General features: G+C 35.6%; 1 protein-coding gene across 1 annotated transcript; it reads right to left on the minus strand.

Annotated features, from left to right (window-relative positions):
• Positions 1–4,239: 4,239 nt before the first annotated feature.
• On the minus strand, positions 4,240–13,115 carry PDK1 (pyruvate dehydrogenase kinase, isozyme 1). The gene is made up of 10 exons (XM_009894549.1): positions 12,971–13,115; positions 11,415–11,486; positions 10,613–10,797; positions 10,231–10,320; positions 9,861–9,938; positions 7,699–7,775; positions 6,955–7,053; positions 5,883–5,993; positions 4,617–4,730; positions 4,240–4,492 (listed from the first exon to the last, which is right to left on the minus strand). The coding sequence occupies exons 1-10, from the start codon at positions 13,078–13,080 to the stop codon at positions 4,352–4,354; spliced, it is 1,077 nt and encodes a 358-aa protein (XP_009892851.1). The 5' UTR covers positions 13,081–13,115; the 3' UTR covers positions 4,240–4,351.
• Positions 13,116–13,604: the final 489 nt, after the last annotated feature.

Raw genomic sequence — 13,604 nt, forward strand, 5'->3', positions numbered from 1 at the left:
TAATTATGGTCTCTCCCCTTTACAACCCAATAAAGTGAAATAATGTTTTCAGGTTTTTTTATTCCTAGTTGACTCTGCCTGTACTAATAGACAATAATTTAACTTTCTGCCTTAAGTAATATTTGTGCTTCCGAGACCTCATATGCCCTTTTCATTGAAATTGATGTTTGTGAAAAGTAGAATACTGTATTAAAAATCATTCCAATATTAGTCAACTAGCATTTGATAGAGTTGAATCTGATAGAGGGACAATAGAAAAATCCTGCCAACAAATTCAGTCTGTGACAGTCTGTTTATCTGTTGCCACTAAAGATGTATAGTAAAAATTAAGTTTAAGAAAATGGTAATGTCAAGTTAATTTAAAAAGAAAGCATGTATTTCAAATTTATTGATTATTTTGTTTAAATTCTTGTATTTCTGGGATTTTCATTCAAAGTTCACTGTAGTAGCACATTGTTTTTGAATTCTATGTGTTGCAATTTACTGAGAAAATAACAAGAAATATTGAGTAGTTTTCACAAACTACATATACTAAGCATAATATTAAATTTTCTGTACACTGCCCGTATGGTGTTGGGACAAGGTTTAAACCTATAAATAAGATCTTTTTTAACCTATTTTTCCTAAATAATGCATAGTTTTATAGATTTATGCTATGAATAAGATCAATTTGCAATACATGTATTTCTCTTTTCTACCTGCTACAAGATCTTTGTGGACCAAATTTATATATTTGCTAATTTTAAACTATACTGTTTTTCAACCTTAAAATACTGAGGGAAGAATTGTAGGAAAAATTATCACCGAAGCACTGGGTTTCTGCATTGTATTTAAATGTTCAATTGTAGACTACAGATTATTTCTCTTTAAAGGAGGATTTGATTCCCAGAATAGTTTAGAACATGAATTGGTGTTTTGTATATTTACATAAATTTTCTAGAGATACTATACAACAGCACTTCCTTTAATTAGATTATTCCAGAAACATAGACTAGCTTAAATAATTCCACCATAGAATGGACTAGAACAAAACTTACATAATTTGTTTATGTGGACCAAGTTCTCCTTTAAATCTCTGGACTCTTTTTCATTTTAATTAAATGAATGAACTTCACTGTTGGTGTTTCACAGTTGTTATTTTTTTGTATAAATGTCTTATGAATTTCAGCAAAAGGACTGTGTGGAAATGCTTCTGCGCACTATGCATTTCCAAAATAAAGTTTGAAAATCTTGGTAATAATTACTTTTAAAAAGAGGTTCTATTTTCAGTTTTGTGCATTAAGTTAAATCTTGACCAAATTGTTTCTTATTTACTTTGTTTCCAGTAGCTTCAGGTTTGTACTCCAAACTTATAGACCTTGAGCCAGAGAGGAATGCTGCCCTACTGATAAAAGAGAAGGGAATTAGAAGTACGGAATGAGAAAATGCTTAGGATCACACACATAAATCCACCCTTCAATTAATTCGGTCAAGGAAGTTTATTTCTCAGTGAAGTGCTTTCAGCTAGAACAGGTAATATCAGTATAACCATGTATTAGCTTTTTCCTTTGAGCCCACTGAACTGAATGTTGCACCCTGTGAAGAGTTTGTTTCTCAGGAAGGAGACTAATGGAAATAATGGTTTCAAAGGTTTGTCCGTGTGCAGAGCTGTTGTAGTTAAACAGGGGCCATAGCAGGGATGATAAACTCGCCTGGCACCTGAGCATAACAGCAGTGATTATCACAGATCACAGCATTTAACATCTGTCAGATGCTAAATGAGAAGGCTGGCTCCATGGAACTACCTTAGTACCAAGCCACAAAATCACCCAACTGAAAAGTTTAATTTTTAAAATAGTTTTAATGAATAAATGTAGTGATTCTTTCAAAAAATAAAGTTAACACAAACCAAGATTAATTTTACAGTGCAAGACTGAGCTCATTTGCGTACAAAACTATTAATCTCAGCATTTTGATAGCTGAGCTAGTATACTGATTTTCTACAGTGATTCACTTCAACTTAACCAGTGTGCTAGCAATGACTTCAGTACAGTAATGACAATATTAAACACAAAAATTAGCTTCTGAACTTCTATTTAAATCAGAAGTAATCAAAGATCAAACTTGTAAGTAGAGTAAAACATTGTAAAGCAAAATATTACTACATTTGTGTTTTCACCACAATCATTTGGGGTGGTGGGTGAGGAGACAGATAAATGCAATTACACAGGAAGTTGTTCTAATAATCAGAATTCAATCAGTAGCTAGCTGAGAGCATGAAAGAGGTTTTCTTTCAATAAAACCACATGAAATACTTTAATAGATTTTCTAGAAAACAAACTGTTAGCTTTTCATCAGAAATGTCTCTTGTAGTTCTCAGATATTACTAAAATCAGTTCAGTTAAGTTAGTTAAACATTTAAAACTTAGCGTAAAAGCTAGAAATTTCAGTTTTTAAAATCCCTTGCTGTAACTTTCATCTTTAGTTTAGCAAAAGCGATAGCTGCCAGCACCCTCCCTAGCTTTTATACAGGCCCCATTTGACAATGTGTGGAATTTCTCACGTGCATCCTGTTGCAGGGCTGAAGAAGAGAACAGCTATAGATTCTCCTTGCTTGTAGCCATGCGGAGTGAAGGTATGCCAGTCACCACCTCGCATCCTATTTTTCTTCTTTACAAGGGACCTCTCAAAGTGCCCGCAAGCTTGAGTGAAGCAGGTAACTGTACTATTCTGGTGGCAATTAAGCAAGAAGAATCCTCCCTCGGAGTGTCAGTCTAACTGTGTATATAGCCCATTCTGTAAATCACTCCTGTTAAAGTGACCTTCATTAGCTTGACCAGGGTATAAAACCATTTTAGTGTTTTGCAGAACTAGGCTAGGGAGGCAGCAGGTGATAATCTTTCATCTGGCTCAGCTACAACTAGAATAGCATGACTTCAGTTTCTAACTTGCAAACTATTCACTCGTTCAATCACCTTCTGCTCTGTGCAGAGCCAGTAAACTAGCAAAGTTTATGCTTATTCTTTCTGAGAGGGATTACGCATGTCTGCTGCAGAACAAACATCACAGAATTGCATGCAATGAATTAACTGAGAAAAGGATTAGTTCTCAGTGTATTTAACTGCATCACTCCTAAAATGTTCAGGAATGACAGAGATCGAGGTGCAACATAGGTGTGTATGATTTGAACAAAGCTGGCACAATAGGCATTAAAAGAAGTCGAAACCTTTATTAAAAGAAGGACTTTGTACCTGAAATGTAATACTCATTCCCGTCTCTGTCTTTCTGGTATGTTTTGACAGTTTGCCTTTGACTGATAAACACGTTCTGCTTACCTTATTTATGTTATAGGGTGACTTCCAGTTACTACATAAACAAGGCCAGAAGCACATCACAAATACAAAGGTATTTTTCAAAAACTGTTAATTCCACTTTTTCTTAAATACTCCTGAGAAGGTAGCTTCTATTGTCAAAGTAATAGAGATGCCCTAGTAAGAGCAAATTTAAAAAATCTGTTTAATAAAATAGTTTCCATTTACAGCTGTAACCTGACATACCCCAGTGCCTGAGACCTCACTAGGGCTAGAACATTGATACCGTGTTTTGGTATTGCCTACAGAAATATAAGCAAATGCAAGACAGCATGTCTTTACACAAGCCAACGCTATTTGCTAATTCACAATGATCACAGCAAGAGAAGTTTCTCACATGTATTAAATATTCACATTACAACCAAAGAAATATGACTGATACCTGAGATACATTATACCAGTGGCAGCAGCTAGATTTTTCTTTTATCCCTACAGACCTACGTGATTTCTACAGCTCCAGAAAACCTGGATATAGGCAACGCATCTAACGTTGCAAAATTAGGCTTCAGCATGCTTAAGGTAAAAGAAGAGAAAGTGCCATACGGGTGCAAAGGTATAGCGATGAACGCCTCAGTATTTCTGGCATGAGTTTTTCATTAATCTGTAATATTCTATAATGGAAAAATGCTCTGGTGAGCTTTCTCAATAGTTCATCTATTAAAAAACCGTTGTGATTATATGAATTAATACATTTCTCACCAGATATGAAATAGATTGCATTCCTCCCTAGAAAACCTGAAATTACTGCTCCCCTGATTTAGCTGCTGAAAGTGGAACAAATTAAGTGTGACCTTCTCACTTAAAATTTAAAAGTATGTACAGTTTGGGGGTTCTCTTGGGTTTTGTTTGATTTTTTTTTTTTTTTTTTTTTTTTTAATTCCAGAAGAGAGTTACTCCACTTAAAATTATTTTCACATATGACTCAGCATCCTGGTGTAAATCAGGTCTTTTAAATTCCCTTTACAGACATACCTACTTCTTAGGAACTGCTGAGGAAAAAGCTATATACTGCGAAAGGTGGTCATGTCCTTTGGCTCACTGCTTGGCACGCACCAGTCATCTGCTTCATGGTTTGCTTTATAATGTTTCCAGGCTGCTTTGTTATATACGGGGAGTCTTTCAATTGATTCTGTAGATAAGGCCTGTAAGTAGAGAAGACTGTAGCTGACTATTCTTTTTAATCAAAGTTTTAGTAACAGGAGTTCCATTGGCAGTTAGGTTAGAGTTGCTGATAAATTTAAAATGGTAAAAAGTGTTAGATCATACCTTTATGTAAATAACGGCATCTGTACCATAGCCTTCTAAGGAATACAGTTTCAGGTCTCCTTGGAAGTACTGTGCATACAGACGTGATATGGGTAAGCCATAACCAAATCCAGCCTGATCCGGGAGAAAAAGTGTATTTTCATTAATTGCATCAATCAGTGGTGTTTTCTGATTTAACTTAATAGGTAAACAGACAAACTAAGCATGATGTTGGACAGTAAGAGGAGGAGTTCAAATGTTAACTTACTATGCCCCCAGACACAGAGGAATGCATGGATGATTGTGACTACAAGAAAACAGTTTTATTCCTTTGTCAGACAGGGCTGCTAGATAACACTTCTTGTATTATGGTAGCTTTTTCAATAAGAGATGATGCCATTAGAGAAAACTGTACCGAGTCTGTCTTATGCCTCGTGGAGCTGCTAATCTTAAGAACCCTGAGTACTTAAGTCAGATGCATTTAATCTTCAGTATATATAAAAAAGGTTCAAGAAGCAACATCTATGAATTTGTAGCTTACACTAAAATTCTGTCAAGCCCTGTCTGCAGTAGCAGGACATAGCCCTGAAATGTTAAGTATAATTTTTTTTTTAATCTACTAAATTTTAGAGGTTATCACTCAATGAACATTCCCAACACTTCTCTGTAAAGATCTAGTGTTTAATAAATTGCACAGTCATCTAGATGCGGAACACTATATACATTTAAAAAACACATTCTGAATGATGGCATGTGAGAAAATAAATTTGGGAAAACTGTTCAGAGCTTCTTACTGAGACCTAAGGCTTTATTTCTTGTGCATCTGTTAAGTTCACACGAGACCGAAGTAGATTCTTCATATGCCCTGTCACATCTGCATCCTTGCTGGGGGATGGTACAACTGACTACACAGTACAAATTAAACCATAGACTTGATCCAAAATCATTGCTATAATTACTTTTCCTTTCATTCAGTGGCCACAAAAAGAATTCAGAGTCCTAACCTGACTGCAGTACACACAGCATAGCTAAGTGGTCTGCTTGAGGTACCTGATCTTTATATTTGATAAAGAAAAACAGAATCTTGAACAAGTTTAAATAATTTTTAGTATTTTAAGATTTTATGCTATTTTCCAGTAATTTCCAGAAAAAAATATTTGAATTATGAGATCCAAAAGGTGATACTCATTGTATCTATATAATCAGTACTTCATAGCTTTGGCTAAATGACTTCTTTTTTGACAATTAAACATATCCAAGATGACAAGGTATAAAAGATTTGCATACCAAAGGTGTAGCTCGTGACGTCTCAACACGTGGACGTGGTGCTGTTGAATACATGTAGTTGAATAGTCTGTCAATTTTCCTCATAGGAACACCTCCACCACGATCACTCATCTGGAACAAGAAGGAACATGTAGCATTACGTCGCTGAATACATTTTTATAAAAGAGAGACTCTCTCAATGATCTAGAGGAAGTTCAGGTAAAACATAATATAAAGTTGTCCCTATTAAATTATGAGTTTTCTTAAATTCTCATCTCTCAGCTGCAGCAATAACCAGAGAAAGAGATGAATCCTTTCCTTTCATTACTTATTAAAGCCATTTAAATAAAATACTACCATAAGAAGCATTCATAATCTCTTGGAAGCAAGAAAATGCTACTTGTGCATTGCTTGTATCTTGCTCATAACTCAATTTTGTCTCAAGTCAGCATCTGTACCTTTTAGCAAATGCCAGGTTCTCTGTATTTTTATCTTTATTCCTCAGGAATACTGTCAGTTAAATACAATCTAGTAAAACCTATTACTGAAGGAGTAAGTCAGAAGCGGTTTTTTTGCTACGGTTTAGTTAGTTAGACCTATGAAAAAGCCAGTGCTTGCAGTTGGTCTTTGAAATCCAACATGGATGTTGTACTGAAAAAGAAGAAATTCCTCTGCAAACTGTACTTTAGAGAGGTTTGATTTGCATGGAATATACAATGTTTATTTCCCTTTCTTCAGTTGTTTCACACCTGTACAGCTCTGTCATTGTCACGTAGAAAATGCTGATACTACAACTGTATAAAGATGCTATTGTATTTTAGTCGTGGTTGCTTATAAGCTAGGCAAGACATGAACATGACAAAAGCAGAGACTTCTATCGCAGAGCCTTCAGTGTGACTGTGCAACCTCACCATGAATTTCCTACTGATGCAGTATGTGAAATTCCATAATGATCTTGTTACTTACATACTACATCATCACATACAAACTATTGTTGGAACCAGATCACCAGCTAAACTTAGTAATACACTGCCTATGAGAGGGGAAAAAACCTAATCAAAATAAACTTCAAAAGAATCAAAAAAGTGGGTACCTTCACAGTTAAATCCTCATTTCCCAATGTGACGTGTACATGAATTGGAGGATAAATGCATCGATCAGCGTTATGTTCCATGGTAGCTCTCATTGCATTCTGCAATTTTCAAGTATAACTTAAACTCTGTTCTTACCACTTCGTTTATTATCTTAAAACATCAATTTAGGAAAGTTCTTTTTATCACCTGTTTCAGAATTTCTGGTTTATTCAGTATCGGTATTAATATAGTTTATTAGACTACACAGAGTGCAAATATTTAATTTTTTGAGAAGAAACAATATTTTAATCTACAATTTTATTCGTAGAATTCTTTACAATGCAATACGACACGAAGATCAAGAAAAGTCTAGGATTGAACTGCTTGAGGAAAGCTCTGTAGGACCTGTTACACATTATACCAGATTTGAAGATGTCCCAGAAATTGTCTGTCTTATTCTCACTTGTTTTATTAACTAATGTCTTTATACGTTTTAAGATTTTTTTACAAAGCTGTCTACTGAGAAGGTGTCAGATGTATTCAGTGGCTAGGCAAAGGAGATACATCTTCCAAAGCTGTTCATTTTCTATGCAGTTACTCTTTGTCTAAATAGTACAATTTAGGTATCTTCCTGCAGTCAAATAACAATAGGTTTGCACTTGCAAAAACATGCTGCTATCTAGAATTGGTTCAAAAAGTCAAACAAATACAACCTCACTAAACAAAGGTGTATAAAAGAATTGTGTAATGGTAAGCACACAGACCTTGAAAAGTTCGAAAACCATGTGATAGAGATGCGATGGCACGTACACCACTTGCATGGGCTGTCCTGTTGATTTAGCTGGAGAAAAGAGGGTCTAAATAATTAAATAGAAAACTAGGTCTCTTTTATTCATTCCTGCAGTAATTCAAAATGTACGTTTGTATTGTTGAGAGAATTTACAAGAGAAGGAAAATGTGAACAGAAATCTTTTGAAAAGTTGTATGTTAATCGAAAGTCATATTCAAGACTTTCAAATGTGCTTTGCTGCTTTGGAAGTTAATCTTAAAACCCACTATGGCATCACTGGTTAGGGCATATAATAGTCGTTTTCTAATATCGATGAGGAATTTATCATGAAGATAGAGTCAGGCTCTTCAGGTGGTGGGAGAACAAGAAACAGTGAGTGTAAGATGAAATAACAGAGGTTCAGAATGGATATAGAGAAAAACTTTTTCACCATGACAACTGAACACTGAAACAGGTTGCCCAGAGATGTTATGTAGTTGTCATCCTTGGAGGATTTTAAGACCAAACTGGATAAAGCCCTGAGCAACCTGATCTGACCTTGTAGCTGTCCCTGCTTCGAGCAGGAGGTCAGGCTAGAAACTTCCTGAGATCCCTCACAACCTGAATTATCTTATGATCCTATAATGCACCAAATAGTAACTACAGCACAGCCTATTCTAGTATTCATTTAGAAATCAGCTGATTTCTAACAAGAAACCTTAACAATATAGACAATTCTATCTATAAAACTGGTATAGTTCTCAAACATTTTTTAAAGAATAAATTGTAGAAAATATATCATGGGAACACGTTCATTATATCAAAAATTAAGGAAACGTTGATCAGAAAGTTCTGCTAGCTCTTAAAGTTCTTTCAGTTCAACAAATTAATAATTTCCCACCAGGCTGTGTTAGCAACCAGTGCTTTATGAACATAAATGTTGAAGACTAGTGATGTCAAAAGATCTAGAACAAATTATGTACCCAGCAAAAATAAAAGGGGGAGTGGGGGTGGAGGGTGTGTGGAGAATCACACTTTGAAATATGTCAGGTTCTTGTCCTCAGGTTAACTGCTTCCTTCCATGCCTCCACCCCCTGATCCCATGCCTAAGGTTTAAATAATGGTCTCCACCCTCAGCTGTGGGCCAGGAATGTGCATTTGGCCTGGATCAGGTTTAACTCACCTTCACAATTCGTTGAGCAAAAGGTCACTCCTTTTATAAAAACTGAACTATTTGTTCTGGCTTCTGGAGCACCATTAAATGACTCCTCAGTACAGAGAATTAGCTAGCATGACTGCAATCCTACAAATGTTTTTACTATCGTGCTCCAAAGATGGAGAGATAACCTAGATACAGAATAACCTAGATACAGAATGACAGGTACAGTAGGAAGAAAGATCTGGAATGTGTAGTCAGGGCCACACTATCTTTGCCTTTAGCTTCATAGCTCAAGTTAGTGTGGTTGCACTTTGACTTTCGCAATTACTTGCAGAAGCTATTTCATGACTTGTTTTTGTAGGTCTGCCCAAACTTAGCATTTAGTGTCTTGAAAAGTACTCTAGCGAGCAGTGTCAGAAAGGCTCTTTAGCATTCAGCAGAACTCTGAGGACAATAGCTGACCTCTGAGTTCACAGCAACGCAGTTGTAAACTGCTTTTTCAAGTCACAGCCAATGGGTTAAAATAATTTTTACCATGACTCGAGTGCATCACATCTAATTACAACTACAAGCACATGATAGCTGAATAAGAAAGAGAAATTAGAATGGAATGTTTAGTATAAATCTTAGAAGTATCACAAGAAATGTAGAGGGGGTAAGATGCAACAGACAGCGTAGGGTGAAGGCATGCAAGGAACCTCAGGGAGGGAAGGAAGCTGCTAAAATCTGTTCTATCAACAGCTGTACTGTCAAAAACTTTTCTAAAAAAACTTTTGTCAAAAACTTTTCTACTGGTTTCAGTTTTCTAATTAAAGGGAGGAATAGGGAAAGCCTTCTGGCAGATTTAAAACAAACAAACAAACCCCAAAACTATTTATGACAGTAGATACACAGAACACATTAACTATATGAAAAGTGGAAGGAGAACATTTCACCACCAGCTACTTTAGAAGAAGCCATCACTACGTTCAAGAGTGCCTCATCCCATATTCACTTACCATTCAGCTCTTCAAGGATGAGTTCTGGAGAGCTCATGTAATATAAATCACAAAGTCTTTTGGCACTTTCATAGCCATCTGTAGTAAAGACACAGAAAGTTACATTTCCTCCTCCACTTTTTTTTCTCTTTTACAGTTTGCCAAAAAGAAAAAAATTGAAAACACTGTGCACTGTCAGGGAGATTTTGTGTTTTCTCACAAAAACTGGGTTTATAGGGAAAAGTGACAAAACTGTATTACACTTTAAATGAAACTTCTGCTCCAGGTAGGAAAGAACTAAACAGTATATGAATATCAAGACATGTATTGGCTCTCAGTATAGACATTCGTGTACGTTTTCAGTATTCTTGTTCTTATCTGCTGAATTTACCTCTAATAACTTCAACAACATTGCAGCTAGGATCAATGCTTCCAATGTGTTTTGGATGAGCTGGATTAATTTTCCCACCAAACAGTAATGCTGCCAAAAAAGAAAATATTATTTAATACCCAATATAATTTTTATATTTGTAGTTTGTATCTTCAGTTTTGCTAAACAGAAATTTATAGGCAATCTGTAATTCCAATCTTCACCATACTTGAAAGCCTACTATTCATAAATATTTTAAGAATTGTATTAAGAATGAGTTTATAAATAACAAGGCGAATAGTGTACTTCTAAGAAGCACTGAAGTACATATTAAGGACTTGAAAGGAAAATACACTGACATAATACAGGTGTCATTTCCCCTCCTTTTTACAATGGCACTTACAGTGTTGATTAAGGAGCATTCTAATTGAAATGCGACTCATGTAGAAACGGTCTAAAAAATACTGCACATTCTGTGAGGTCACTGGATCAATGCCAAAGCTTTCCTTGTACTCTATGACTCCTTGAGCCATCGTAGGAATTACATCATTGTGTCGATTCCGGATTTTTATCACAGTGTCTGTAAAACTAGAATTAATACATTGTTAGTATTTCACTTTCACATTAATTTAATACTATGGCAAACAGAATATCTGCCTACAAAAATTAAGACCGTTACGTACAGAAATATCACAGGTCTGCCTACAGCAATAAGATGACAGGTCAGTCTTTACAGCATATTTCAAGTGACTAGCATTGAAACTATCAGTAATCAACCATTATGGATTACTTATAAAATGATTATTTATTTATTATCCTGATTGCTGCCACGAAAAAGAGAAAACTGTGCCAACCACTTTCATGCAGACCATCCCATACCTGTAAATTGGCAATTGACCAAGCCGACTCTACAGGTGAAAAGTTCCATACATAAGTTCCAACATTACAAGTACGGAATTGGTAAATATTTGGTCAAGTTCAATGTATTCATAGCTTCTTCAGTGTGAGAAAAAACACCCTGACCAGAATGATATGGCATAAAAGTGCTTTGTTTCTTGTTTTAACATACCCTCCTTTTAGGGACAAGGGGTGACATTACTGCAATTCTTATGTAAAGTTTGGAGATAGCTGAAATTTTTCTTAAGCTATCATTTTCTTGGCAGTCCTTCTACATAATATTAACATATGTGACAGCAAATCCTTACCTATGAATTGTCCCTGAATCTTCTGAGCTTTTGTCCTTAAAATCAAGGATCTCTTGAAGACTTTGGACATACCTTTAGACAAAAGAAACATGACAAAGACCAACTGTAATGTGCTTCCCCAGATCCCTTTGGTTAGCTATTTATGGTCTTCCAAGGTTCATTTTTCCCAAATCATTGTATTTGATATATCCCATTGACCTATACCCTGTTAGAATTCTGTTAGATCCTTTTGAATCTATTCATGATGTGTTCTTCCAATATTTCCAGAGCAATGAATTCCACAATTTAATTAGAATGCATAAAAGATCTTCCTTGTGTTTTAAACCCAGTAGGCGATCACTTATTTGCAGCCCCAGCAAGTTCCTGTTATTAGAAAATCTTCCCAGCTTGTTCATGATTTAAGTATTTCTGCCATCTCTTTCTTTAGATGTGTGTTTTCTAAGCTGAAGAATTCTATTTGGTTTCTCCTCACGTAGAAATTGTTCCAACCCTCTGATTATCCCTTTTGGTCTTTTCTGTTCAGGATGGAGTGACTAACACTGCATGCAATTCAGAGGAATAATGGGCTAACACAGTGGTACAATTATATCCCTCCCCATTTGTTACTTAATTCCTAACACTATTTGCCTTCTTGCCCATCAAATAACATATTCAGAAAAATATCCCCCGAAAAATACCAACATTTCATTTTCTATTGTAAGCAAGCAAACATACAGGGAGAGGAGGTTCCTCTCTGTGCTCTACTTTGCATTTGTCCAAGTGGAATTCATTTCCCATCTGATCAATGTCATTCAGCATCATGAGAATTTAAGCATTCCTGGTTCATTAAAAGCCTTCATCTTCATTGATAGCTCTTTTTATATTCAGTCATCTAATCAATCCCACTTATTCACTGGCAGATTTTCCATTCTCTTTAACTTTAAAAGCCTTTCCAGATAGCCATGTGCCTTTAGCAGTTGCCAAGCAATCTCTTTGTTTTGCTTTCATCTTGCAAAAGTTTATGCTTATGTGTAAGTTCCTCACTTGAAAGCAAATTTTTACTTTTAAAGGATGTCCTTTTTATTTTAGTAGCCTCATATTCTTTCAATTGCTTTACATATTTTGGCTTTGGAAGCTTCCTATTGCTCTTTCTTCTTATTTTCCACATCTATGCTCTCATTCTGCAATAACCTGTTTTTTAAATGGTTTCTACTGTCTTTTGCAAGCATTTTGTGCATTTGCCTGCTTCTGTTGGTTTCTTCAACTAACTTCATTTTAGGTAAGTCCCCTACCAAACATTGTTCTGGTGGATTTTTGTTTTTACTGAATTCTCATAAACATGACTATCTGCAATACTTAATGATTTTTAATTCCCTTTAATTGCTCCTAAAGTTTTCTTCCAAGTCTGTACATTTAGTTTCTGATTTATGTCAGATTGGGATATTCACTCGGTCTAAGTAAGTGATGTTTGTGTAACGAGCACATGAAATGTTTGTTCTATAGAAGAGAATGAGTTCCTCCAATTTCTGTATATGCAGAAGGTCACCCTTAAAGGTATGAAATGACACTGTTCTTACCAGCTCTGCACCAGCTGAACTGAAGGTGTTCTTAGGAGGTTGTCTGGAAGCAGGCTTATTTCCTTCATTATGTTTGCCAATCTCACGGGCAACTCTTGTCGCAGAAACATAAATGAAGTCTTTTCACAAGCATTTTCAGATCCTAAAACCAAAATAAGTATGTGACAACATCAGAATAAAGTCAGTACTTGTGGTAGAGAACTACACAAACTCTTACTTCCTTGCATAAGAGGTCTGTGGTTTTGTTTTAAAGTTGACTCGGGGAGTCTGGTAAGCCAATGTTTCTTTCATGGCAGCAGCCCACTTATATTTCAAAATGTAAACTCATACTGAAACCTACCGGCCCTGTTGTGGTAAGAAGAATCTTCAATATATAAAGAGTAACTAGTGCAATAGGTGCAGACACGTACTATTCAACTTAAATATCGCTTTTATCCATGTAAATTGTTCATTTTATTCGCAGAAAACATTGACTGTAACTAGCACTGATCAAACAGTATGTCATTCTAAGCATGTCAGAGGCAAAAGAAACCAGCAGAGGAAACCATGGGAAGGATGCTTGAGAAAGTATCATGGTCCCATACACCCTTGCCTGATCACTGATCTTACTGAATTAGCATAACTCATATGGGAA

This window comes from Charadrius vociferus, unplaced genomic scaffold (genome assembly GCF_000708025.1).
Source record: "Charadrius vociferus isolate BGI_N301 unplaced genomic scaffold, ASM70802v2 scaffold161, whole genome shotgun sequence".
NCBI lineage: Eukaryota > Metazoa > Chordata > Aves > Charadriiformes > Charadriidae > Charadrius > Charadrius vociferus.